The sequence below is a fragment of the Brachionichthys hirsutus genome, chromosome 7, assembly GCF_040956055.1.
Source record: "Brachionichthys hirsutus isolate HB-005 chromosome 7, CSIRO-AGI_Bhir_v1, whole genome shotgun sequence".
Classification (NCBI taxonomy): Eukaryota; Metazoa; Chordata; class Actinopteri; order Lophiiformes; family Brachionichthyidae; genus Brachionichthys; species Brachionichthys hirsutus.
In genome coordinates, this window is record NC_090903.1 from 11,396,326 (window position 1) to 11,423,972 (window position 27,647).

Below are 27,647 nucleotides of genomic sequence, written 5' to 3' on the forward strand. Positions count from 1 at the left end.
TTCCTGTCTCTGAGGTCAGCTTGCGGAGGCCCAGTACCAACAATCACATCGGGCCTCTATTAAGTCTATATGAAGAAGACATTTTATGATCCTTTTGTGTACGTTTGAATGCATGACCGATGGTTGAGCAAACTCTTAACACAGACAAGATATTCAAATGGCGTTTTTGTGCGTGAAAATGAGTGAGAGAGATGGAAAAGGAATCAGTTTTGAAACAACAGAAGGTCAACTGTTTATTTCCTCTCAGTATACACATAATCAACACAAACAATTTACAGTACTTTCAAACAAGAGTTAAGGAAACAACAATTATAGAATTCAGATTTGCCCAGCGAGTCGCTAAAATGCTTAAAATTGCAGAAGGTAGGCCTGACTGAGCGAGTCCATAAAAAAGGCGAAAAAACAGGATAAAAATCTGATGATGTGTGTGTTGTGATCAATAAGATTTAGCATTGATTAAAAACCTCATAGATGAAAAGTGAAACACGAGCATCCGCAGTCATTCATTTCAAGGCAAAGCCAGTGTTCTTCTGGATGTATGGCATCGCTGACCTTTAGCCACGGCGAGGGGGCGCATCAGTAGAAACTCCCTTCCCATCTAAGGCCCACTGGTTGGTAAGTAAGACATAGCTCCAGATCCTAAAGTGTGATCTGTGAACGGTCAAGGGTCAATCTCCACTGGAACAACTGTGAGGATGGCGTCTTCATTTCCACGGCGCACAACTATTCTCAAGTTGCCATCCCTTTTGATGGTGGCACTGACATCATTCGCTGATAAGATCCTCTGGCCATTGATGGAGATGATGACATCATGCTCTTTGAGTCCACCCCTAGATGACAGAAGAGATTAGAGATTATTCCCATAATATGTAGATATGTTTTCCATTTGGATTTTGCTAGAAAGGATTAAAACAGCAGGTAAATATCTTGGCTGGCAGATGTTTTGTCAATGTTTTCTACAAGCATATCTAACTTGAACTTTGGTCAGGTCTGTGAACACAAGCCGAACCAATCTGTTGTTTGACTTCCAACGATGGGACCAGCTTGAAGGAATGATCAGGCATAAGGCTAGAGCGCAGTGCAAATGAAAACACATATAATGAAAGAAGCAAACCAGTAAATGTGAAACCACTCGCAGGCCGGGGTAGTAACCAACAGTGACATTAAAAGCCGACTCTCCACGCAGCTGCTAAATTGCAGCCACATGTAAACACACACGACCGCCCCTTCACTTGCAACAGCCTCTATTAACACAAACTGCAGCTCACTAATCCCATCATTACACTCAGCTTCGGCAACACCTCCAACAGAGGCAAAAAGGAAAGTTCTCAACTGCTTTCCAAAACACAGGAGCAGAAAAGGAAAAGAGTGAGATGAGAAGAATGACTGGGCATGCATGAAAATGATTATGGATCCAAAGTGAATCATAGAAACAATGTTGTGTAAAAAGAAAAACACACACACACGGTAATTTAAGGAATGAGTCAACTCTGACGAGGCCTTGACATCGCTCTGGAGAGGAAGGGGAAAGCAAGGACAGGAAAACCACAGTGCAGCTCGTAACCTCCTCCCGGGGCAGTAACCAGCAGCGACATCGATGCAGCTGCTAGATCACAGCCACATGAGAACAGAGACCACCACACCTTCACTTTCAATCGCACCCATTAGCACAACGGAGTGCTTCCCTCGATATATGCAGATGTTGTGTCACTTCAAACTGAGCAAATGGACAGTGCTAAGGTACAAAGAGAACAAACAAAATTCACTGAGTTCAAATGCATGAATGTGCAGCCTGGAAAATAACATGTGACGTGAACCTCAGCAATGAACACACACTGACGAGGCCTTGTAGGCATCGGCGCTCTGGTGTGGAACGGGCGCAGGAAAACCACACAGCGCGTAACTTCCCTGCATGAGCTTTGAAGGATTTAGCTGACCTCAGCGTCTCACAAGGCCCACTCTGGTCGAGTTGTGGCTTTGATGGAGTGGGCAGCAATAAAGGGAGGAGGGGAAGGCTTTTGGAAGTGCGGGCGCTTCAGGCACACTGGAGCGAGTCGTGAAGTTAGGCTTTACAAAGGCAGCTGTGTAGAGTGCTACGTATGTGTCTAGTTAGAGGCGAGAAAAAAAAGTGAATAAAGGAAATGAAACATGCTGCTTCTTCGCATTGCGGGTGGGGAGCAGGAGCTGCAAGAAGAGTGATGAAAGTCTTGGGGGGGGGAATTAATCTCATGTGTGCAGCATTAGCTGCCAAAGTCAACGTACGGGAACTGAGATAGTCAGAGACATTTGCGTCCGCTCGTCGCTGAGAGCCATCGTGTTACAGTCGTGGTTATTTGAAAAGCAGCGACGCATTTGGAGCCATTTTCGGTAAATAGCTTCCTTACGTTGCGGCTGGCGTCTTTGCTATAACCTCCATAACGTAAGCTCCAGAGGTAATGTCTGGGAAGTCACGATGTCGGGTTTTCAGCTCTTTGGCCAGCCTAAAAGTGAAAAAGTTAACAGTGAATTTTGTATTTGATTACAGTATTCTATCTAGCTTTAAACAACATATGAATGTTTGTATAAGCATAGAGAAGGGAATCTACATATGGTGCCTTTCCAATACAGATGTTAAGTGCATACAACTTACGATGGAGTCAGAGTCATCATCCTCACACCAATGTACTTCTTCTTGATAGCTGCACTCCCTAGAAATGGACAACAATACAATACAAATACAGCCACCAATCCTCTTTGTTAACTTCCCAAAAAAATGCGTTGCATTTATCTTCTGTTTGTGAGTGATGGAAGCACTTTTTACTTTTGATCAGACAGCGGATCTCACATGTCCTGCAGGACAGTGTGCTTATCTACATGCAGCATCTTTCATTTTGTCAGCTTCATGTTTGTGTGCAATTCAAACAAAAACAGCATCCGTGCAAATAATTCATACTTTGTGGTCGGCTTAACTCACACACGGTTTCTTAGGTTGAAATTGCATCACAGGCTCATCACATAGAAAGACTACAATCAAAGATAGTACGCTGTGTCACTGAGAGCGTGTACCTCGGGCCTGCCTGTCATAGGACTCTGCCAGGAACTGACGGATTTTGTCTGAGGGTATGGCAAAGGAAATGCCCGCCGTCACTTTCAGTGTGTTGATCCCAATCACCTCGCCATCCTGAAATAGTAGATCTCGGCTTAGTGTCAGGTAAGACGGAAAGGTAAGATAGAATTATCATTTGGATTGTAAAGTAAAAATTGGTCATATTTGTCGCCATAATAAAAAAAAAAAATGTCTTACCAGATTTATCAGCGGCCCACCTGAGTTACCATACTGTGAAACACAAAGAGAGACTATGAAATACAGTGAGGACGACTAAGTGTAATCATAACAATCAGCTTCCTTCTTCTTACGTTGATGATGGCGTCAGTCTGAATGTAGTCCATGTCAGAGTTGGGAAGCCCCAGCTCTCTGCCGCCTCGCTGAGTGGTGCTGACGATTCCAGTCGTGACCGTGTTCTGGAGGGAGAACGGGCTCCCGATAGCAACCACAAACTCGCCTGGCCTCAAGTCTGATGAGCGGCCCAGCAGTAACACAGAAAGCTTGGTCTTGGTGAGAGAAACACAGAAGAAAAACATGCAAATGTTAAAATCACTGATATAGAAGAATGATAACAGATATATGATAACAGGCATGCAAATAAATGTCCTTTATTTGCATGCCTTCTATATGTAACTTTTTACATTGTTATTCAACTTCAGTGGAAATTATTATAGAACATATATATGTGTATTGTAAACTGATATCACAACTGTCATTACAAAGGTTAAAAAAAATATTATTATTAATTGCAGTCAAACTGGGATGGCCTGTGACATCATAGTTTCTGAGGCACATGTGTGACTAAAGTACCGGTACACACACAGACACACACAGAGGGATGGAGTAGGTGGCCCGCGAGTGAACCTTCACAATCTCTACATCTGTAATTAAATCCCACACATTTCACGCTGCTTAAATATACAGCTCCACCACTTCAAATCCTGGGGGGCAGTGCATGACCTCAAAGTATAAGCGCAGCTGCAGTTCGGTGTCTTTCATACAGGTGACTTCAATGCAGGGAACTTACTTTTAGAAGATCTGAGCTGTAAAATCTGCAAATACAATAATGCATAATGTGCTTGTCTTTAAGTCTATAGGTGCTTATTTGTGCATGTGTGGAAAATGGTAAAATATAAATGTGTACTAATGAGAGTACTGAAAGTCTGACTGTAGGTGATGTCAACAGTTCAAATCGCACCGTATAAGTGTTTTCTCGCTGACGCCACGGAAACCACTATAGTTTCCATATGTTGCTGGGAAGGTTTTCAGTCCATAAGAGAAAACACGTGCCTTGTACTTGCTCGTGCAATTCCACTGTGTGCAATTTTGCATGTGAGCCCTGAGGACTTTTGAGGGCGTCTCGGGTCTGGCGAGACACCACAAAACTTTGAACCACACAAATCACAATGATGAGGGGAGATGATGTCTTATGTGTTCATTTGCTGCCCAAAGTGCAGCATATGAGCCAATGTTGTCTTTCCCCTGAGACATTAGATGAGCTATTATCTATAAAGTAGTCAAATGTACTGTTTCTGCGATGACTGGCAACATTTTGCTGGTGGACGTTAGTTATATATATATATAAAAAGCAAACATTGAATAATTAGAATACAATACTGTTTTCATAGAGACAAACTCTTCAGGAATCATTTAGTAGTTCCATTTAAACCCCTTTGATAAGCCTCAGTACTAATAGGGCCTTCATTATTTTAGAGTCCATACTGGGTAGATATAGAGGATATAGATAAATAAAGACTTAAAAGTATAGTTCCATCACAAATACAGTGAAGAACTACAAAGTAAAAACAAAATAAAATACAAATGAAAACTGTAAATATAGTCCCATTCATATGGCAGAGGCCTACAACCCTCCTTTAATGTAGTTAGAATTACATAGATGCATTCTAGCCTTGTCTCTATTTAAAAAAGGCACCTTAAATTCTGTTGGTTGTCAATCATTTGACCGTAGCCACAGCTGATTTGAACCTTTTCCATCATGCCTCATATGCATCTAAAATGACATCATTGACTGGTAAAGCTCAAACATACTTGGGAAAGCTGCTCCTTGTCCCTGTTCTGATGGGGACAGAAAGCAATTACCATACACAGCTTAAAAAGTAGGCCAAGACAAACTCCATCTAGACCCAGTTGGGCTTGATTCAACTTTCAACTTTCAGCATGGGAACTATTTTGGACACCAGGACATGGGATGAAGGAGGCAGTTTGATTCAATTCAGTTTGATTCTCCTCCTGTCTCTGAAGGAAGGCATGCATTTTGCAGAGAGCTAAACCCATCTCTGTACACACACACACACGCACACACACACACACACACACACACACACTGATTTCACTCACTGATTGAGAGTCTGCTTTTCTCCTTTTTCATTTGGAAATGTCGACATGTTATATTTCCTGAGGAAGCATTTAGCCTGCCCAATGCTGCTGATAACCAAATGAGATAAATGCAGGAAAACACTACTATATATAGTCACATTCCCTCTTTTTTCTTTCTGCACACAAGCACACACGCACATTTAAATAGATTAGTTCAAACCAGCACCAGGAAAGGTTCCCAGGAAGAATATAATGAGACCCAATGTTAGACAATGGGCAGTTAATGGTTCATATATAGTGGAGTTACCTTCAGTTGGGTTTTTTAAATCAACTTATCTTTAAGCTGAATCTGTTTTTCTAGTAACACCATGAAACGATTTTGTTGGCTTATTTGCTGAGGTCCCCATGGATGTCCAAGTTCCTGGCCCTACCAAAGACACTCTAAAGAGGACACTCTGTAAACGAAACGAGCTGCAACATCATTAATGCACCTCGCTCAGAAGTCATCAAATTATACAATTATATAGACCCATAACTAAATTTGACTATACCAGACAAAAAGTTAGTCTTGTCTTGAGCTTTATGGCCCCCATACAGGATACTTTGGTAGGAACTGGGCTGCTGCTCCTTTCCCATTAAGATGAAAGAGTCAGGTTTGGTTTAAAGCAACAAAACTAATTAGGTTTATAAAGGTCATGGTGTGGAAGTAGGTCCAAATAAAAATTAGCATGACAGCCAGACACAGTTTGACAAGGAATCTGCTTTGGAAATTTCCAGTGCAGTACCATTATGAGTATTTTGAAGTCATCCCAACAGAGAATGGTTGTGTCCAAGTTTAGCGAGTCAACATGAGGCATTGTGATTAATTAAATATCCTTCCTAGTCAGCACGCTGTCAACTCAAATATGAGTCCTTACAGTAAGGGTCTGAACACGTCTAATTTGTTGTTAGTGAAAGTGACTGTGTCCAAGTTCTGAGTTTGGGAACGGGGTTAACGAGATGTCTTTTAAAACCTGAAACTCTGTTATTTCCATCTTCTGTCTCATTACACAGTGCACTAATTATCCTATTAACTCTAATAGTCTGGCAGACAGATGGGCTTGTTTTTCAGGCATCGACCGCATTGCTCTGGCTTCGTCTCCCTCTTTCTCCTCTCTTTCCTTTTCCCATATTTCTCGTCCCCTAACACTCTCCGCACAGGAACAAGTCTCTTCTGAAGCCCCAGCTGTGGCAGACAGACTAATGCATTCCCCAGAGCTGCAGGGTAGACCACAGCTCCAGGAAGGGACGGGGCCTTGCTACCAGTAAATTCCTATTTGACATTGCAGAGGGAAGATAAAGAATCAAGTCATTAAGGGAAAAGTTAGCTTTCGATGTTCCCCCTTTATAAACTACAATGAAGAAAGGAAGATGAAGGCGATGCATTCAGAACCTGTCAGGATATTCATTCATAAACTCTCTGAGACGGTTTGAAACCCAGAGGAATGGGTTGCAAGATCAAAAATAAATAATAAAATATTATATTTATTCCAAAGTAAGGGAATGAAACGTCTAATATACAGAATTTAAAATAGATTATCAAAATAGTGTAATTAGCTGATTTAGATGCGTTTTCTGTCGACCAACCAGCGCTCAGACATTTGTTAGAGCTGATTGCCACTGATCGTATCTGAACTTTTAATTATACCGAGCATTTATGGAAGCCTGATGTTCCCGGCTCCTTTTTGACTTAGAAGCAGCGGCTAGCAAAATCAAAAGCACCAGGAAGAGCAAGTGCATTGAAAACCTTAAGAAGACATCGCCTTCTCAGCCGCTATCAAGAATGAGCTGTGAAGTTTATTATCAAGACAGTTTTCAAAATAAAATGCTGAGCCTTTTAAAAGGTCAGTGTTGGTGCACTGGGAGACATCCATCTGTCAGTGTATGATGTCTTGTAACCTGACCTAAAGGTAGAATATCACAAAGCTGAAATGTATCGCATGTTACTAAATATCATTGAACACGGGTTTGAATTACAGCGATTTCAATGTAATCCACACTGAAAGAGTTGCACACCATCCTGCCCTGCAGTTTAACTAAGTCATCCTCTAATTTCCTCACGTATCAACCGTGAAATAGTGGATTATTTCTCACACATCCTGCCACCATTAGCGCGGTTACCAGTTAAATCATATGGCTAGAGTGCAGCAACAAGTCCTCTGGGCTTAATTACTGACTCATGGCCTAGATGAGTCAGTCAATCAGCCCAACGTCACGCCATGACTGGTACTATTTACCAAAACAAGCGTTCTCGGGGCTCGCCGCGTGACACTCTGGATACATCTGGGTGCCATCGGATTACAATGAATCTGGTTTGTTTGCACCACCTGTTGTTTACCAGCCAGTTGAGGAATGCTACACGACATTTTGGGAGAGCGGCAGTGAAATATGTCTGCATGCTCAGCTGAGACAAAGGCGTGTGCAGTAATGAGGGTACGCCATTGTCAGCCGGGGTTCTAAATATGTCTCCTGCTTCTTACAAATTTCCTCAACATGCTTTTGCAGGAATCCCAGAGAGCTCACCCAGAATGCAAACTAGAAGCAGGAACTGTCAACAACTGATGGAGCCGCTTTTATTTTCGGGTGAACCAAAAAAAAAGAATCGTCTGTCGCCGCTCTCTTCCTCGCTCTTCGCTTATGTTGTCAAACCAAAACAAAAAGAAGGTTTCGGAATTGTTTGCCTTTGTAATGCACCTTGCGTTTCTGTCATGAGAGTCTATTCAGCTGCATCACCCGACCCCGAGAGAGCTCCACCATGCAACTCTGTTTGGCCATGACTCCCAGTAGACCCTGGATCTCTGCCACACATTCCTTCACATGACGGCTCACTGATTAATGTGTACCGTGGATTTTGTCCGGCAGACGGGTGGAACAAACACAGACAGACAGGGACACGGGGAGAACAAGGCAGAAGGTGTAGTAAACACATGACGCGGTGCAAAGTGAAGAACGATATTTACGTGTTTTATTTCAATATAAACAGCAGCAGCTTTAAGTGAAAGACGCATCAGGTGTTTCTGCAGACGAGTGTGTGTGAACATCAAAATGATGTGAGCGACTCTTCTAAAGGCTCATTTGGCTTCACCGGCATTCCTACATTACTTTGCTTGCACTCGGAATAATCTCCTAAATTGGAACACTTTCATGCTCCACTTTTAATCTTCTAGCTTTCAACCGTCATCTTATCCTTAATTGGGGGGTGACAAAACAGTGAGGTAATGTTTTAGCACTGAAATCATAGTACCTTTCTCTCAACCCAACTAACTCTTAGAGCAACATAATTGTTGTTGTTATCTGTTGTCATCCTCAAGATCGGGAATTTATATAATGTGAATTTAGAGGTTTGTTGGAAAAATCATAGCATTTCTTCAATCCATAATATTTGAAAAGATGATATAGGCTTTCAGGGTGAAAAGCAGAGTTTTGTATTGCTTTAGGGTTGTGACAAAGAAAAGATTGAATGTCATTTGTTGGACTGATCACAAAATCAAAACTAAACTGGAAGCGAAAAGAGAAAGCAGACTTGTATGTTGCCTCATTTTCCAGGTTGCTGTGGCCGGATTCTAAGACCAGGATATCGTCTCACTTTACCACACTGCCTGAGATACAGCTCCGGATTCCTGTGTCTTTTTTTTTTAGAATTTATTATACAGTTCTTTGGCATGCATGTGAAGTTTTAATGACCTTGCTCCTCCATACATTATAGATTTTCTTTCACTTAATGCACCAGGCTTCTCTTAAATGCTCCTTTGTGTTCTATAAAAATACCAGTGAGTGCTTTGTGTTTTTATGCTGCTAAACTGCGGAACTTGCTGCCACTTAAAGTCAGGACGGCGCGCTCGATATGTTTAAAAGGAAATGAAATACTTGTCTTTGCAATCTCGGTTTAAAATGTAAGTAACATTAGCCTTTATTTTTTCACCCAGTTTTTCACCCAGTTTTTAATTTCTCAATGATTTTAGCATTTTCAGCTTCTAATTCTGGAATGTTTAGTCCCGTGATTTTACATTCTCTATCTGTGTTGTTTCAGTTTCACCCTTTGAGACACTTTAGGCTGCATTTTTGTACAAAAGGCGCAACTAAACAAAGAGGAATTTACAGTCTCATTATTTCTTGACAAGCAGTTCCCAACAGGGGGATTTCTTTGAGTCTCCACTTGGAAGTTTTCATGCTGAGCAAAGCTGTTTTCCTCCTGATCTTGGCTCTCTATTTTGTGAACTCGTGATGTGACTAGCATTGGTCTTTTCATTTTGCACTCAGGCATGTCAATAAGCATAATTACAAGAATTGAAGCAACTCCTTAATGGGTGACAAGCAGAAACCATGTGTTTTGTCCAACAATTTGTTCACTAACCGGTGCGTCGATCTTGATGAGAGCGATGTCCGATTTTTCGTCCACATCTTTGATTTTGGCGTCGTACGAGCCACCGCTCTTAAGCTCCACTTTCACCCGGTGCTTATTCGCAACAACATGGGCATTGGTCACAATGAGGCCATCTTCTGACACAACAAAGCCAGAACCACTGGCCACTGCAACCTCCCGCTTTGAATAAGTCATCCTGTGGGAGGCAGGAGCAGAAGGAGATTAGAGTGTTCTCACATAGAAAGGGTCTTTACATCTTGGAAAAGCAACCGAGAAGGTGCCACATCCAATGGATGATGTAACAGCGGTGCAATACCGTACTCAACAACTGGAGGCAGCGCTCGAAGCATGCATGTTTCTGAACAGATATCGCTGAACAAGGCATTAATATCTTTACAGCCGGGTACTACGGAGATATCAAGTACACATTAAAAACACTGAAAGATTAACATAAGGCATGCCCAAAATCAAAAGCCTCCTGTTGCTTGGCACGATGTAGCAACAGCGAAAAGACAACTGAGATCTGTGAGGAAAATCTGGAGGCAGAAGCATGAAATCAAGATATTCAAAGAACAGGTGTCAAAGGAGAGCGCGAGTCAGAGATGAAGGAACATCAGCAATAGTGAGACATTCAAAAGAACTGAAGTTGAGCGTGAGGTGTGGGCTGGTTAAATACACAGGTGGATAGTAAATTCTAATGTGTTTCAGTCTGCCTCACACACAAGCGCACACGCACACGCATGCACACACACACAAACACACAGGTTCTTACTTGCGGAAAAGTTCAATGTGAACCACGGATGGTGCGATTCTCTCCACCACGTCGGCGATGAAGTTGTATTTGTGCCTTGGACTTTCTGGGTCATCCGGAGCTGGAAGCACAACACACACACACACACACACACACACACACACGGGATGTCAGAACCCCACCCAAAAAAATAACTCACTTAATAACTGCACGAAGAAAAAATAGGAAGCCAACACATTAAATAGGACATTATTATAACACATCAAAGAGGAGACGACGGCCGATTTGCTGCCTGTGCCTGACACATGCAGATGTACGTAAAAAAAAAAACCTGGCTGTAAACGTTCAAAAATAAATACATTACACCAAATGCCTTTGTGTTAGCCTGTAATTGATCGTATATGCAAATTGTGAAGGACAGTATCTGTAGGTCTTTTGTCAACACTGATCTTCAGTGTATTACCAGCACTCACCCACAGTCACTGTCAGACGCTGCATATTTGATGGCTGCCAAATTCTAAATCATCCATCCCAGTGTTGGGCAAGTCAGGAAATGTTGAGAGCTTTACCTGGTAATTAAGTTTAAAGCACAAGACACTTTAACCAAAGCTATGAATCACAGCTTGGCAGACGTTCCCCTCTCAGAGCTTCTTCCTTCCATTCGTAAACCCTTGTTTTGCCACATACCTCGAAGTATTTAGTCTTGAAAGGACAATTTCCAGTCATTGAATCTTCTTCAGGCAGGGGCTTTTGGGATCTGTGAACACTGGGATACCTTTGATTGCAGGAAAGAGACGTTCTCTTTTAGCTGCCGTTGTTAAACTAACGCAATCATTGAATCTTTTTTGTGTCATTCCACAAAAGACACTAAATTATACAGTCGGAGAACGCTCATCAACCACATGGGGAAAATTCCCAACACATCATAACTCAAGTGTCTGTCTGTCTGTCTGTCTGTCCTTCTCTGAGACGAAGCTCCTAAAGCTAAAGGCATGCTCAAAATACCAGTGCTGATAAGTTGTACTTTACTTGCCAACTGACTTTAGTCTACTGCATGCTAATATTTCCTAATTAAAACTGAAGAAAATGTACAGTTGCCGGCAAAGCAAAGCAAAATCGGGAAATGTGGGAAGCTTGAAGCCTGCAAAAATTCATTTCACTTCATAGATAATGAGATATTTCATTCATATAAATCAGTGCATTCATCCCCTGCTAGCTTCACACCCGGGGGGTTTAGATTAAAGCCCCAGCTTCCAGAAGCAATGTCGCTGGAGCATCCATATATCCTCCAAATCTCTTCCAGTTTGTCAGGTTATGATGAATTTATGTGTCCTGTCACCGACTGCTTCAATGTTGAGCTGAGCCCAGCGACACTTTAGTGTCACAGAATTACGTTGATTTATGAAGGAACTGAAAAGCAGAATCCCTTTAATGCCAAAAAATGACCAATTCGTCTTTCGTATTTTGCATTCCAGGGTCTCACTGATACGTGGGAAGGGAATTGAGATGTTAAAACTCTTCCCGATTAGCGTCTGCAGGTGGTTGAAGATGAGTCACTGCTCCTTCCCACACAGAAAGGAGAAAACAGGTGCGCGATCTCCTGAGCATCCACAGCAGCGGCATCCTGGCATCCATGGTGACAACTTTCTAAAAAGGGAGCTTCGCGGGTGAACTGATAACGTTCATGAATTATCTTTTAATATTAAGCATGGCTCAGAGGGGTTTGGGAAGAAAGTGCATATTCAGCACGTCACTGAGTGCATTCTGCAACATCAGCTGGCAATGCTATTGAGAGCAGCACAATCACTCAGCAGCTATAGTTCGGGTTTTTAATCAGATTAAAATCTTTATGGATCATCAAGAGAACTACCAACATCACTGAAATGCACATCTTCAATTGTCCAGGTAGCTCTAATTAAGCTTATTTTCCATTCCATGTTGTTCACTCCATCATATCGATCCAAAACAAATGTGACCACAGGGTGACGGCGATATTTGACCTAATTTCCTTTGCAGGAATGAACGGCACATGAAATGACATCATGCTAATACTTGCATATGTTTTCTTAACATGGGGCCAAGTTACAGTTTATTTAAGGCACTTTGAGGGGACTGAGTTTCTTTACAGCAACAGTTAAAGACATATTTGAATATGAATATGAATATGTTGCAAATAATACATGCATTTAAATTATACAAATAATTATTATATTGTGATGACAGTATTAAAGTAGTTATGTTGTAAATGTTGCAGAGTAAAAGTACAATAGTACTCTCTGAAATCCAGTACTTTCAAGTGCCAGTTTCAGTCTTCAGCGAGGAAGAAAAGCACATCTGATAAAGCACATCTGAAAATGTGTTTTACTGCAGATATGGAAAATGTCAGCGACCGCCTTAGAAAATCAATGGCAGCCGCCGCAGTCTGGCGCTTCAGACAAGGTTAGCTGCCCGTGAATGACTTAACCGTTTTAGTTGCTTACACGACTGCCCACTAAATGCGGTGAAACTGTCTGCCCTACCACCCCACCCACACGGCTTTGTGATGCACATGTAAACCTGTTCCAAAAATATGGGCTGCTAATTTGGTGTTTTCCTCTGCGTCTCCTGCCTGTTTTCAACCGTCTTCCACAGACCGGGGGTGGGGGGGGGGGGGGGGGGGGGGGAGTAAGGCCGTGATTCAGCAGCAGGAATTCCTTTGTGCGCCTGTGAAGTGTGTTTTATGAGTGACACCAGAAATACTGAGACGATGAAAGAGAAAAGAAAAGAGAGAAAGAAAGAAAGACAGGAGTTAGAGGTTGTTGTTTTCTTGAAAGTTTCCAGACTTTGAGGTCGGAATCAGGTCTCTGAGTCAGCAGGTGACCTTCTGGGGGGGGGGGGGGGGGGGGGGGGGGGGGTCATGAGGCGCATATACTTCTGATGTCCAACTGGAGAATGATGCAATGTCTTTACCACCTGTTCCTTGCTTCCATTTGACATTCCCGAAGCTGTTTGCTTAAAAATCAGCCACAAACATTTTTTACTAATGATCAATGATGATGTCACAGATGAAGAGGCGATGATGAAGAGTGATATAATGAGCTCCACTGATTAGGGTTAAATGCAAATGCAGATAAAAGTCCTGCAGGAGATGGAGGAGCACATGACCTCATCCAGCTCTTTGATCATGTCTGATTGTGACTAAAGCAGCTCTTGTAATGCTGAAACACGCGTGGGGATGGTGCGCTAATGGATGCAGCTCCAGCGCGTCTGTGTGACTCTGAGACAGGGATGATCCAAACAGCACTTACCGTTACTTTTCCCGCAGGATCCCCGCTGAATAAAGAGAACGGGCGGCTGCTGCAGCTTCTGCGCCCGGCGGCTGACCCTCTTCAGCTCGCAGAGGTTCCGGTAGGACACCCCGTCGCTTCCACAGACGGGCTCTGCGGCTTTGCACGCGCACGTACCGCTCTTGCTTCTCCTCCTCACCGTGACAGTGTACGCGACCCCGCCGGAGACCGAGCACTCCAAGCCCTCTCCGCACGTCGGGTCCCCGAGCTTCCCGCTGGACCCGCAGGTTTCGCCTTCGCCGTACGCGCACACCGGACAGCAGCGGCAGGCGTCGAGGGTTTGTCCCGCCGGACAGTCCGCCGGGAGCCGGGGACACATCGACTTGTCACACCGGGCAGGACATCCGACAACATACCGGCTGGAGATTTGCGCGTCTGCCGTCACGGACGCAAAGGCCACGATTACGCACAGCGACACCGACCAATACATGTTTGTGTTTAAGAATAAGTTTACAAGAAAGTTACACTGAAAGTTTCAAAGAGGAAAAACTCTGCTCTCTGCTTGCAGGGTTATGGGATGAGAGAGCTTTGTCCCGGTGAGGGAGGGGGGGGGGGGGGCTCTTCAGCTGGAGAGGTTCTCTACTGCGCAGCCAGTTTTGCGACTTTACGTTTTTTTGCAGACGCATTATAAAAGCAACTCTTGATAATTCTATCAACGTCAGTGATTTACGTGACGCAGTGAGTATCCTCAAGCACTGCAAAGAAAATGTGTAAACGCTGTAAATTATTTTTGCTGTTTCCCTAACAATCTCTATAGATGCAGACACTTCATAAAAACAAAAATAAAAAAGCTCAAGGACATTCCAGGTATGTAAATGCTGATTTAGAAATAATTGTTCACAAAAAAAGTACACAAATAAAAAAAATCAAACCCCCGAGCGGTGGAAGGAGCCATGCAACCCAGATTTATTATGCTGCATAGTCCTTCACGCATCCTCCACATGCCTTATGGCTATAATGGTGTAAAAGCTGGGTGGATTGTGGAATTTGAGGAGTTACTGTAGCTTTGAAATTATGAACACCCACATTTGTTCAAAGTGGAGAATTGTGTGAGAAGATAATTAATCCTGTAATGATCTCTTCCAAGCTCTAAGTTTCAAGCTGTCAGGGAGGCAAACATCTACTGGGGATTTCCAACTTAAAACAAACAACACCTCCCAGATTGAAGTGGAAAACATTCAAAGAATAATCAAACGCTTTCTTTCTTTGTGCCACATGCTTAAAGGAAATCTAATATTCTTTGAGAAGGCATTAAAAAGTAAATATCTTAGTTTGTTCCTGAGATGCATTTCCAGCAAAAGAGGCTTGAATTTTGGTGTTTATGAAAAACAAATCTCTTTTTTTAGATATCTGTGCTGAGCTGTAAAATAATCTATTAAACACCGAGGCAATGACTCAGTGCCACAAAACACCTCAATCGATCACGAGCACATGGCTGGATGGAGCGGAGCGCCTCAGAGCTCCGGCTTGGATGGGAGGGACGAGGCCCCCTGTGGTGTGTCAGAGCACCATAGTAACACAAACCTCTGTCTCCAGAAGGCAATTGAAGGGGGGGCACAGAGGTTGTACGTTTCAAAGGAACACTCAACGAATGGAGACGTATAACTCAGAATTCAACATAGACCAAGATTAGAGGGCACACTCCATTCTGGGCCTAGAAATTTGAGCGCCGTGTTATTTTGATGCATGACGACACACACAATGCCCCAAGCATGCAGCCATAAGAAGGGTTTCTTAGTACCAAGGGAATACTGCAGTGCTCAGAGACATTGGCTAGAATCAGTGGGAACATCCACAGATGAAAACAACCTCATCAGTATAGGAACACCCATTCACTCATTCTCCAACTATGACCAGTGAGCATATAGCCAAGGATTCACCAGTGAGGTCTGTGTGAGGTTTCCACTCCAATCTGCTTGTCTTGGCCGCCAGAGTCCAAGCTGAGCTCGCCTGAAGCCACACAAAAGTCTTGCATCCTCCAATAAGCAGCGGAGATTGACCGTGTGAAAATGGAAGAGACCAGAGTTCCGTCCGTTCCGACTCCCCACATGCAGTATCCAGAAAAACGTATCGCAAACAGCGGCCGAAGCCCAGAATATGTCACGGCTCATTATCTGATTTTTGGAGGCCTTGCACATTTAGCAGTGCGCCACAACTTTACTCCGTAAGCATTTACAAATGTATGTAATGATTACTAAATAAGCAGCTGATGGATTACATAGCCTGCATGATGAAATCCTGGGTGTTTGGAAGGAAATCCACTGTATTAGCATTTGCATTTTAACTGAGAGCTTTCTCACTATACTAAAATACTATTCAAATACCAACCCGATAACATGTGCTTTAATGCATCAGAAAGTATCAGACCAAAGTGCTGCTTTGGGCACCACTGATCGTTCCATTCTGTTAGAATCACAGGATGGGAACATTTGGAACTGATTAAACTGTTTCTATTCCTATTTGTTAAATAGGAATGATCCCATTGGGATTCCATTAACAATTCCATTTCATCCCCCCCTCCCGATTAAGCATGGTATGCCCATTGGGTCCTTTCTTGGACAAGTCTAGATTCGTATACGAGGCCATTTTTGTTCAGGTTGGATGAAGTTTAGTTGATGGAAAATACAGTTTTATTTTGTAATTTATAAAACATTTTCTCAATTCGTTTTTGAAACTCTCGACTCCACTGTGTGTATTTTCTGCTTCATTTTTATTTCTTAGATATTTCATAATACTAGAATTTGTTTTCTGTTCTGTCTACAACACGGGTTAGGAACCACACTGCAGTCTTTCGTTTCACCACACGAGGGCAGAATAACACTTGAGTGATGAATTCCAGCAATGAATTTCTGTCTCCAACTAAACTGAAGCTCTGACTATCTCTGGACTAATCAGGCTAATGGATAAAAATGGAACGATTCTCCAGGAAGCCAATAACATTTTCAGTGTTTATTACTTTCAAGTCATTCACATAATAAATAGAGACAATTCAAATCAATGACAACAGATTGAAACAGCGAGCTTAAACTTAATAGCGAAATTAAAAGAAAAAGAAATGTAAAGAAAGATTAGTGTTTTATTTGGTAGGACTAAAGTGGTATTTAAAAAAAAACAAAAAAAAAAACTATGAAGCACCTGCATCCTGTTGGGTTTGCAAAACAGGCATTATGATCAGGAATGATCTAAAAGCATACAAAAATAAATATCTCTGCAAAAAACACAGCACACAGAGCGGCCATAGATAAACTAAAAGCAGAGAAACGATCTGAAGAATCATTCAAATGTTATCATGCAACAGAAGTGCCTGAGCTTCAGTTATTGTTTCTCAAAATGTTTGCAAGGTGTTCAGGTAATCTACTACAGGACATGAAGTTCACCTATAACAGACCCAGCCCTTTTTATTATTACTACTATGAATTGATAAATGGTGATGTGTCTCCGTGAAGGTTAGGGCAATGCTTTCCTCATTGATTCCTAATCAGCACTGCTCTGACATCATCAACTCCTAGTAAGTAAATGCTGGGCTGTAAGTACAACAGCTGAGAAACTAAGGGCTGTGGGTGAAGGCTGGGCCGTCTTTGGCACACAAGTGCGGTTCAGAGGTGAATTCTCCAGCGCAGTTATGGAGGCGCCCTAAAGGCGAGTTGGCGAACCAACGCACATCCGTTTCCTCCTTGTAGGCTCAGACCAGGCTCACCGGCAGGTCAGCCTCATCCAGGTTAAGGGGCGGACCAAACGTACGGGGGTCAAAGCTGCTCCGCCGTCGCCACGGTGACTCCTCAGGGGTTTGGATGATGGCGGCAGGCAGTCCGGAGGTCACTTTGCCAAGCTCGTCTCCTGCAGCGACAGGCGAGCTGGCGTGTGACTGTGACTGGGCCGCGGCAAAAGGCTCATGAAGTGCTCGCTGTCCCACGCCAGGCTGCGGGCGTGGGCCGTGCGCGACAGCAGCCCCCCCGTTTGGGTGGTATGGTGGCATGGCAGATACGGGCGAGCAAGAGACGGCGGGACCCGAGGGACTGCAGTAGAAAGTGGAACGGCTGCCGTGTTCCTACAGGAGAAACGGCAACAAAGAAGCGGTTGTTAGTAAGAAACGCAGAATCCCGATGCGTCTATGTTCATTTCAGGAGCACGAAAAGTTACAGACTTGGAATTAACGTCAGCACACGGGGCCTGACGCAGCTTTAGAAGATTGAGTGCTGAAGGCTGTAGGTGCTGAAGAATGGCGCATTGTTAGGTAGCAGTAGTAGAAGTAGTAGCAGTCAGTGGTGGTGGACAGCAGGGTTTAGTTTTGGTAGTCAACAGGTTGCAGTGGGAAACATTGGTTCAATATTTCACAGCTTTTTCATTGTCAGATTTCAGTCTCTGAAACACAAAAGAGAAGCATGGGAAGAAAAAGACACGACAGAAGGCGGTAAAAGCCACTAGAAGCTTTTAGAGACGCATCGCAGTAAAAACAAAAACTGCATCTGAACCATCCAATGACTTCACAGGGTTATGAAGCTTCTGCACAATAAAACCACAACATCGCTTCATCATTCCAGAGTCCGACTACAAACTGGTTTAAAAGTCCAACGCGCGTCTTTAAAGATATTCTCCAAATGGATTACACCAAGCACATGCAGATATATTATAGATCCAGATGGTAAAGTCATATACAACGTAGAAAACTCGAGTTCAGTTTACTGCACTACTGGCCAACTGCTACGCTGCGATGAAGCATTTCATTAAGCCGTGAACACCAACAGCTCTGTACTTGTGGATTCAGTAGTTTTCAGTCCAGCCGTTAAACATTTTGCACACAAACTTAAAAGAGGTCAACATAGAAAGAAGTATTTTATCGTCATGTGTGTGAAAAAGAGGAAAAAGACCACATACAGACAGTGAGCAGGAGGGAGTAGGAGAGACAAGCAGGATGTCGCACATCTAAGACAGGTACACAGCTGCAGCAGGCTGCGTCGATCACCAATATGAAGGGAAGAGAAACAGGAGTGAAAGACACATACCCAGAAATACAGACAGGAGTAGGCTGCAGGTTAATGAAGGCAGATGAAAGCTGTGCGTGTGAAGTCACGAGGAACGGGAGGGCAGCAACGACTGCGGGTGTCGATAGGTGACGTATTTATTTCATCGCGTTTAAGCTTCGAGTTATAAAACAAATGTTTTAGTATTTTTAGCGACTTGAGTCGTGCTTGATTTCAGGTGCAATGCTCACGGCAGCAAAGCCATGAGAGACATTTTATTTACAAGTTTACCAGAATGCACTCAACGAAATGCTGTTCTGTTCGAAATGCACAAAAATATATAATAATAATAAAGGCAAAACAAATGAGGAGAAGTGGATGAGATAAGCAGCAAGCCATACCCAACACGGTTTGTTCTTAAAATACAGAGCCTCAGCTGTGCAGCCAGTTCGGATTTGTGCTCATGTTTACAACCACTAAGGGACAGCCAGTGAGTGGAAAACAGGATTAAAAAGTTAAACTTATGTTTGATGGGGGGGGGGGGGGGCTGAGACAAGCTGACATACGTGCTGCTGCACTCCCCGATTCGAGACGTATACCTCTGTATACACGGGTTTGACAGCCGTCTGGCCTGCCGCATCTGCAACAACACAGTGCAAAGCAGTTAGAGCTGTCGACATGGTGAGGAGGAGGAGAGGAAGATGGAGGAAAGTTATAGTTTCCAGGGTATGACAGGAAACTCTCAGCTGATTCCCTCGCTGCTGACGCTACAGTGTGTTTATGTCATGTGCTGATAACCAACTATCCGCTACGGCTGCTTGCTAAAAATGCCGCGGCCATCACACGTCAAAAAATGTACTGTAAACAAAGATGTTGACGATCACACTGGGCAGTTTAGAAGAGATTAAGAGATTTTATTTTTATTTATTTTTTTAAAGATGACTGACGGACAAATAATGAATCTGCGCATGTAACACAGACAAGGTGGACGCCCAGGAGAGGCTCAGGGGTTACGACAATGAACATGAACCACAACATCCCCGGTTGGAATCCAGCTGAGCTCATTTGCTGCACATCCCTCCCCTTTCTCTCACTCGCCCCTCTACAGCAGTACCTTGACCTACGAGTATAATTCGATCCAGGACCGAGCTCGTAGCTCAAATAACTTGTTTGTCAAATACATTTTTCCCATTTGAAATAACTGAAATACATTCTGTTTTATTGCGGGCCAAAATACATACTGTGGCAGCAGATCTCCCAGGCCCCCGCTGGGCCACAATGGCCCCAGAGACAGCCTTGATCCAACTGTGCATCCCCTCTGGGCTGTCCGCCTTGTGGAGACACAAAGGAAACGGATACACAACGGACACAAAATCAGCAAAACGCATACAAAGAAGCAATCCCAGTGTTCATGAATGATGAGGAATGATACGTTTAGATAGTGTAGATGAGAATCTATTGCACATTCCTTTAAGAAAACAAGCTTCTACCTGTATGTAAAAGGTCCTCGTTGGTGTGACAACTTCAAACAGATTGTCTCTCATCATTATGTCACTACAACAGAAGTGGGAAAACACAGCGGTTCTCAAAGATCTTTATCTAAATCAGAAAATGTAAACAGTGCTCTCCTGCTCCAAAGATAGATGTTAACACAATGATTGTTCCATCTGCACTGCGTGGCTGCGTTGGTTTTCGCTGCTACTGATGTACATCTGTGGATCCATCTTGATGCTGCTTTTTTTTTTTTGCACGTTTCTTTTTAACTTGGTCTATTATTTTCTGCATACCCTCGCATAGCGCTATAGTTTTCCATTCTATTATTTGTTGTTGTTGCCATTTTATGTTACATTTTGAACTATTGCACCAAGAAAAACTCATAGTTTGTGAATCCTTTCATTGAATATGGTGAATAAACCGATTCTGATTCAGATAAAACGCTGCGACGTAATAAATACCTCTGTTTACACTCCTGGACTTTGTGAACTTCCTTCAGCGGGATCATCCTCAGAGGTTCTTTGTCCTACAAGAAAGTAAATAACTGTCACAAGAGCCAGAAATACACACAACACATGTTACTATTTGCATGGTAGTACAGTATACTACAAATATTGAATACGGTATGTCGGCTAAAAATGAAGACAGAAGATGCAGACAAAAAGTGGATAGTTGAACAGACAGAAAATGCTGTCAAATACAGGCAGACTATGTGAAGCACATTATTGTAAAGACAATCTGTGATTGTGTGTGTGTGGCAGCACAGAGAAAACTAAGCATGACAGGACACGAGCAGCGAGGACATTGAATTTCACAGACTACAGATAAAACATGTCAGAACTGAGGACAGTTTGTTTGCCATTGCTTGCCGTTAAATCCGTTCCACATACATTGTTGATAAAGATATTCCTTAAAGGCACCGCGTGACTTGAAAAGAAAAAAATAACTTTTATTATTACCAAATCTGACTTGAAGTAACTCAATGAGTTTTCTTCCAGTAAAAAATATCGCCGTTTCCAGGTCTTCATCTGGGGGGGGGGGGGGGGGGGGGGAAGGGGAAGAGATGTTCAGATCTTTTATACGCAAAACATTCGCCAACACTTACGACACAACAATCCTCATACATACCTGGGTATGCAGTCGCTCAGTTAAAAGTAAGTGAAACATGAATTGAATTGAATATATAAAAGGCTTGCACAAAATGAGATTACCATAGACAAGTTTGATGAAGATGTCATCAATTTTTGTGGACAATAAATTAATTTTTGTGTCATCATCCTAAAAAGATTCCACACAAAAGAACTCGGCTATGAAGTGTGCTGTTGCCAGGTCACCAGCCAGTTTTAACTGCTGACTCCATTGGAAGATGTCCCACACTGTACCAAATAACTCCTCCGACTGGACCAGAGGGCCAAGTCAAAGCGGACTGCAGGCGCTCACCACAGCTCCCTGCTTGACGCAGTAGCCCGACTTGATGATGGTGTTTTCCTGAACCGACCTGCTCAGGAAATAGGGTAGCTGGCTGTGGGAACGATGCAAGGCCTCGCGTTCCGTTCTGTCTGCACCATCACCACCTACATGCTTGAGGATACAGGACAAAATAAAAATAAAAAGGTAATTGAAGACATTAGGACCGTGAGAGAAGGAGCAGGTGGGTTAAGGTAAACTTAAAACCCATTAAGCAGTCAAAGAACTGTGTGAATTCTGTTTAATAGAATATGCAGTCGAGCCATATTTAGGTGACTTTCATTCAAGGCAGCGTTATTACATGAAGTCGCTACGGATATGAAGAATGATAACGTTCAGGCAGACACAGTGGACGGTGCGTTACCTGTGTCTGGGTGACGATGGGGACTCCGCCGATGATCTCCGTCTTATAGGAGATTGGTTTCTTAGTGATGAGGACATCTGGCAGAACCCTGTGATTCTCTGCATTCTGCTGCCCGTCAGAAAGCTTTGGCACCTTAAAACAAGATACTTTTTACCAATAATAACTGCAAATAGGTTTCTTTTAGGGATTCAGCTGTCGGAAGTCAGGTAAACTTTCTCATGATTATGGCAGAGCGTGTCATTTGTACGTATGCAAAAGCTCTACATCCATTTCCTCTTTGAATGGCTAAGACTTCACGGAGAACAATGAAAACAGTCCATTACACCAGAACCCATTACAATACAACATCCCGTTAGTCAGCCCTGACTCACTCCCATCTACTTACTCGACTGTTCACTCATTCATTGCTTCCAAAGAAAAATAAAAGCCACCCCCGCAAAAAAAACAGTGGAAAGAGTAATGCTGTGTGTGTCTCACAGTGATCTTCGTGGCTTTATTGAGAATGTTGACCCAATCCACGAGATCCTGTAAGTCATTCGCCTGCAGGAAGTACTTCCTCATCCCAGCATTGATGACTAATAGATGATTTTAAAAAAGAGCAACAGAAAAAAAGAGTGAAACATTCAGACAGTCTACATCCTCTGTGCTACTTTCACCCCATATTCAATGTGAATCACGTGCAAATAAACACTGAGAAAGAACGGCAAGTTTAAATGACCAGCGTTTTCTTACCGAAGCAGAATTCTGCTTTCGGCCTCAGCTTTGTGGCATCACTGACCTACGGGGGGACAACACACACAATGGTCAGCTTAAATCTGCAAACGGATTATATTAATATATACATTTTCTGTTTATGTCAGATGAGTTTTATTCATATTCCTTTTCACCTTAGAGATGTAAGTCAGTTTGAGGGAGCCAACATAGTTTGCACCAATGGGCAGGTTCTGTAGGGGGAAAAAAGGTACAAATGACAATTTATGTGAAGAGAAAATGTGTGTCTGAAGAGAGAGACGTGTCCACACCTACTAAAACTTGTGTTTATGCGGAAAGGCCAAACCCCTTATAGGTAAATGAGAACAAGCTGACAAGAGAATGCAACAAAAAGAAAAAAATCAAATTTTACCCCATACATATGGAAAAAATATATACCGGTATATATATATATATTAAGAGGAAGATCTTTTGGTTTGATCAAGCTTTAATACCGACAGCGGTGAACTCATACGCACCCGTGGGTGGGGGTCTTAAAAGCTAAATTGGAAGCAACAAATAGCAAAGCTTTAGTTTATTTGGGTGCTGTACAGCTTTCTGGTACAGAAAGGACCGTCCCGTTGTCAAATGTCTTCCACGGAGCCTGCGGGATCCCACACAGCCGCTCACTGTTACTTAACCACTCATTAAAGCAGAAGACTCACTCATGGATCATCTATAGCAGGGGTGGGAAAACGTTTTGACTCGCCGGCAACAATGGGTTCTAAAATCTGACAGAAGGGCCAGGAACAGATGGATGGAGTGTTTGTGTGAACTAATATAAATGATATGTAAAAGCCATCACATGAAAGGATTTGTCCTTTTACAGGTAGCATTACAGGGAAAAGTGAAACTTAATGAGGTTTAATTATATTAAAATGTAATTTAATGATATAATTTGCTGTGCTGGGGTCGACAGGCGGCTCTGATGCCCCCGCGACCCGGCCCCGGATAAGCAGTTGAAAATAGATGAATGGATATAATTTGGAGAAGTACGGCGGGCTGGATTAAAGAGCCCAAAGGGCCGTCGATTGCCCATGCCTCATCTATAGATATATTGAGTCTTGGGTTGAGCCAAGTTTGTCAGAGCAACTTATATTAATAAACCAAAATATTATGCTTTGAATGCACTCCATTAGAGTTCATTCCGGTTTTTGAAACTATGGGATCCAAATTCAAAGTCATTAAAATGTAAGCTTTTTGGATCTATAAAAAGAAAGGGACAACCTGAATTATTTAAAATCTTTGCTGCACTGCATGCTTTCTGTGTATCTACAGTATCTGCAAACCAAATTCTGAGTTAATTATAAAGGATCTTTTCTTTTACATGGCTTGAAAACAGCTGAAGGACGCACAACCTGATATATTCCTGTGCTTCCTTATTATTTTAAGCGCCGAGGCAAACTGAGGTATTACCTGTGGATTGTCCATGAACCACACCAAGCTTCCCTCTTCCGTGTCCAGTATGAAGTAACGACGTAGAAACTTGCCGCTGCTCTCATTCTCTTCTATGTCCAGGAAGCCACAGATGCGGTTCTGTCTGTCCACGTAAGGCATCTCGCTGCCGGTACATTCCCCGGCCTGCTCAGACCAGGGACGAGCGGGACGTGTGAGAATTCCTATGCAACAGAGAGGAAGTATTTAAAAGAAATGAGGAAGTTCAACATCCTTTCTAAGGTTTCCTGCTCCTTAAACTTTGCATCTATCTGCTCCTAATCAGAGCTCACTGGGCGACAGCCTGTCAGGAAATCATGTGACAAATTACAATTCTGCCTTTATCCTTTTACATCATCCTCACCCAGTCTCTTTTTTTCTTGTAACACACTATCGCTCTCTTTCTCTACCTCCTCCTCCACTCTTGATTTCTTCCTTTTTTGCTAGCAGCCCTCCAAACTGTTCTTGAATCTGATTTGGCAAGCCTCTGACAAGTCCCTTCTACAGGATACAAACACGGTACCTTATTGCTGTGAGGCAACAGTGCTAACCACTACGCCACCGTGCCTCCATGTCACTGTCAAAACCTTCGAAAGTGGGAGCAGCATTACTGTAGGCATATTGTCTTACTGTAGCCAGTTTAAGCCGCTTTTGTCTTTCTGTACTGATGCTCAAATACGGGAGTGAGACGAGTCTTTGGAAAAGAGAGATAAAGGCGCTCTTTCTCCAGGACATTACGAGCACTGCGTGGGCGGATGGGGCGGAGCAGGGACAAAAGGCCCGGTTGTTGTGCATGGACTCCGAGCCGAGAACATCCAAGTAGGACATTGCATCCACCCGAGTCATCATATTCGACACACAGGCAGGAGAAAAGAGCAACACTCTCATGGACGACTATCTCACCACCAAATGAATGCCATGCGAGCGCGAGAGGCCTCCCTGTTGAGTTTGGTGATCACGTAAACTAGAAGCTGCACAAGCTCATGCTGCAGGGTATGTTGAAAAGCAGTTAATAGATTTTTAAGGAGACCTTTCAACAAGGCAAGAAATTTGCCAACACCATCAAACAGGAAGTGACATCCTTCCTGTTTGGCAGTATTAACATTTAAGAGAGTGTTCTCCAGAGTAGGGGGCACAGGGACAGCAGAGAGGTCTGTCCGCTCTACCAAGATAATGTTGACAGTCTCTTCGTTTTAACTTTTCTTTTTTCATTTGCTATTTTTAACAGTGAAAATTGACCTCGGGATCAGACCGCAAGAAGAGCATCTGGGGGACGGAACAAAAAAATCCAATAATCGGGCCTCCTGCGGGGAAACTTTCCATATCGTGTTGCCATGGTGAATGCTCAGTAAGATCGAGTAAAATTTGGAGGACAAACTCAAACAGTATCATAGTAAAACACATACAAATGCACTGCCTCAAAGGCTTTTCCAGAGTATGCAATACTGCAAAGAGTCAAATTACAGCGAGCAAGAGGAAGATAGGGAGACGGCAGCAAATAGAAATATTCACAGCGGGAACCAGCCGTAACAGAGAAGCGACATATTCACCGACTTCTTTCTATTCCATTTTATATCGTGTCTCCTTGTAAACTCACATTTTAAGGATGCCCACCAGGTGTGATTATATTGCCTGCTATAAATTAACACACACGTGTTTTAGACCATTCCATTATTTTCCCAGTCATTTGTTGCCCTTCGGTGAAATATTTGCTATGTGTTGCTGGCATCAAATTCAGAATAAACACATTTACAACACTCAAATTAGGAGGTGCAACTTCCGATATCGCTTCGTGTTATTTTTAAGTTAATTCAATGCCAAAAACACATTCTGACATTCTGTTTTACAAAGCGTCCCAACTTTCTGGACTCGGGGGGTTTTCCAACCTGCCTGTTCTCCGTGCTATGGAGATTAAAAGCAAATTATATAGGTTATATATATAACAAATAAAGAAAAACGATGAAAGACATACTTTAGGACACAAATATAAAAGCTAAGAAAAGGGCAATCCATTGAAACGGACGGGATGTAACTTGTCTTTATCAGGTCTGGGACAGGTCAATTATCAGTCAGCTATCTTTGTCAAAAAAGCAGCACATACTCCTTAACTTGCCGAAAGTGCTTTATAAATTCCACGCAGAATAACCTTGAACTGATATCTGAAGTTAGCGAACACTAAATGAATGAACTTTGATGCTAGCAGGCAGCAGCAGCGTCACAGCCCCTGGCCCGACGCTAACTGTGAGATATGGCTCGGGTTAGCCTGCTATTAATTAGCAGCCACTTCACATCATTACAAACATGCTGAACAGATAGCATTACATTATCTTACCACCTGACGATACGAACTACCCTTCCCGCGTTGCTGGCCTCCCAACAGACAAGAATACAATGCGAGATAATTTCTATCTGAGGCTTCATAAAGTGGTGAACGTCGAGAATTAAGTATCCTAGCTAACATCTCCGAATCGGCGTACAATCTACTAAAATACAAGCTAACTTGTGCCCATAGTTGGATGAAACAACAACGCAGCGTTTATTAGGACTAGCCCTTTTTATCGAGCGAACCTACCCGACTATTTCCTTCTTTAAACGCGACAAACAGCGGTCAACGGTCTTGGTTTTTGTTTTTGTTGGATCTGTACGCTCTGCCATCTCCACGGAGCCACGACGAAAGCCCCCCGCACACGGCTGTGTATCATAGATTGTGTATAATGAAGATGATCACTCTGTTACGGCTGTGTGGTACGAACAAACCGAATAAGAAAAAACATTTTATGAAATGGACAGTTCATAAATCAAGCAGCAGGGGGAGCCAATCCGTCACTTATTACTCCGCCGAGACAGAGGTTACGTGATCGCCAGCGTTTGACTGTCTGTCTGTCCGTCGGTTAACAAGATGACTCAAAATGTTCTAGTGTTGATGAGATTTTCAGGAAATATTAGGAATGTTACCAGCAACAGATAATTACATTTTTGGTGATGATCCAGAAGAGATCCTGGATTATGGATCAGTTTGAGATTTTCTGTAGCATTGCAGTCAATTGAGCTTCAAAATTTGTTCCTTAATATTTGGGTTGATTATTGACCAAGGTTTATGGAATTTGACACACTCCTGTAGGGTGGGGGCCTCTACTTTGTCACTGTATTTCATGCAGATCAGATCAAGAATGGAGCCTGTAAAATAAATGTAATTTTAACATTGAAAACTCAATTTACAGATTCAAAAATCAGTTAAAAATACACATCAACTCCGATTCACTTAAATTACTTTTC

General features: G+C 42.9%; 2 protein-coding genes across 2 annotated transcripts; both read right to left on the reverse strand.

Annotated features, from left to right (window-relative positions):
- Positions 1–661: 661 nt before the first annotated feature.
- On the reverse strand, positions 662–14,331 carry LOC137895603 (serine protease HTRA1A-like). Its single transcript, XM_068741094.1, has 9 exons — positions 13,863–14,331; positions 10,597–10,696; positions 9,816–10,020; positions 3,397–3,591; positions 3,284–3,316; positions 3,046–3,160; positions 2,630–2,687; positions 2,385–2,480; positions 662–830 (listed from the first exon to the last, which is right to left on the reverse strand). Exons 1-9 carry the CDS (start codon positions 14,329–14,331, stop codon positions 662–664), a joined length of 1,440 nt encoding a protein of 479 aa, XP_068597195.1.
- Positions 14,332–16,847: 2,516 nt separating this feature from the next.
- LOC137895646 (pleckstrin homology domain-containing family A member 1-like) lies at positions 16,848–27,030 on the reverse strand. The gene is made up of 14 exons (XM_068741137.1): positions 26,944–27,030; positions 24,354–24,556; positions 23,075–23,131; positions 22,920–22,965; positions 22,665–22,762; positions 22,188–22,319; positions 21,797–21,937; positions 21,316–21,384; positions 20,818–20,882; positions 20,353–20,416; positions 20,104–20,193; positions 19,429–19,502; positions 18,777–18,851; positions 16,848–17,949 (listed from the first exon to the last, which is right to left on the reverse strand). The coding sequence occupies exons 2-14, from the start codon at positions 24,492–24,494 to the stop codon at positions 17,718–17,720; spliced, it is 1,284 nt and encodes a 427-aa protein (XP_068597238.1). The 5' UTR covers positions 24,495–24,556; positions 26,944–27,030; the 3' UTR covers positions 16,848–17,717.
- Between the last annotated feature and the right edge of the window lie 617 nt (positions 27,031–27,647).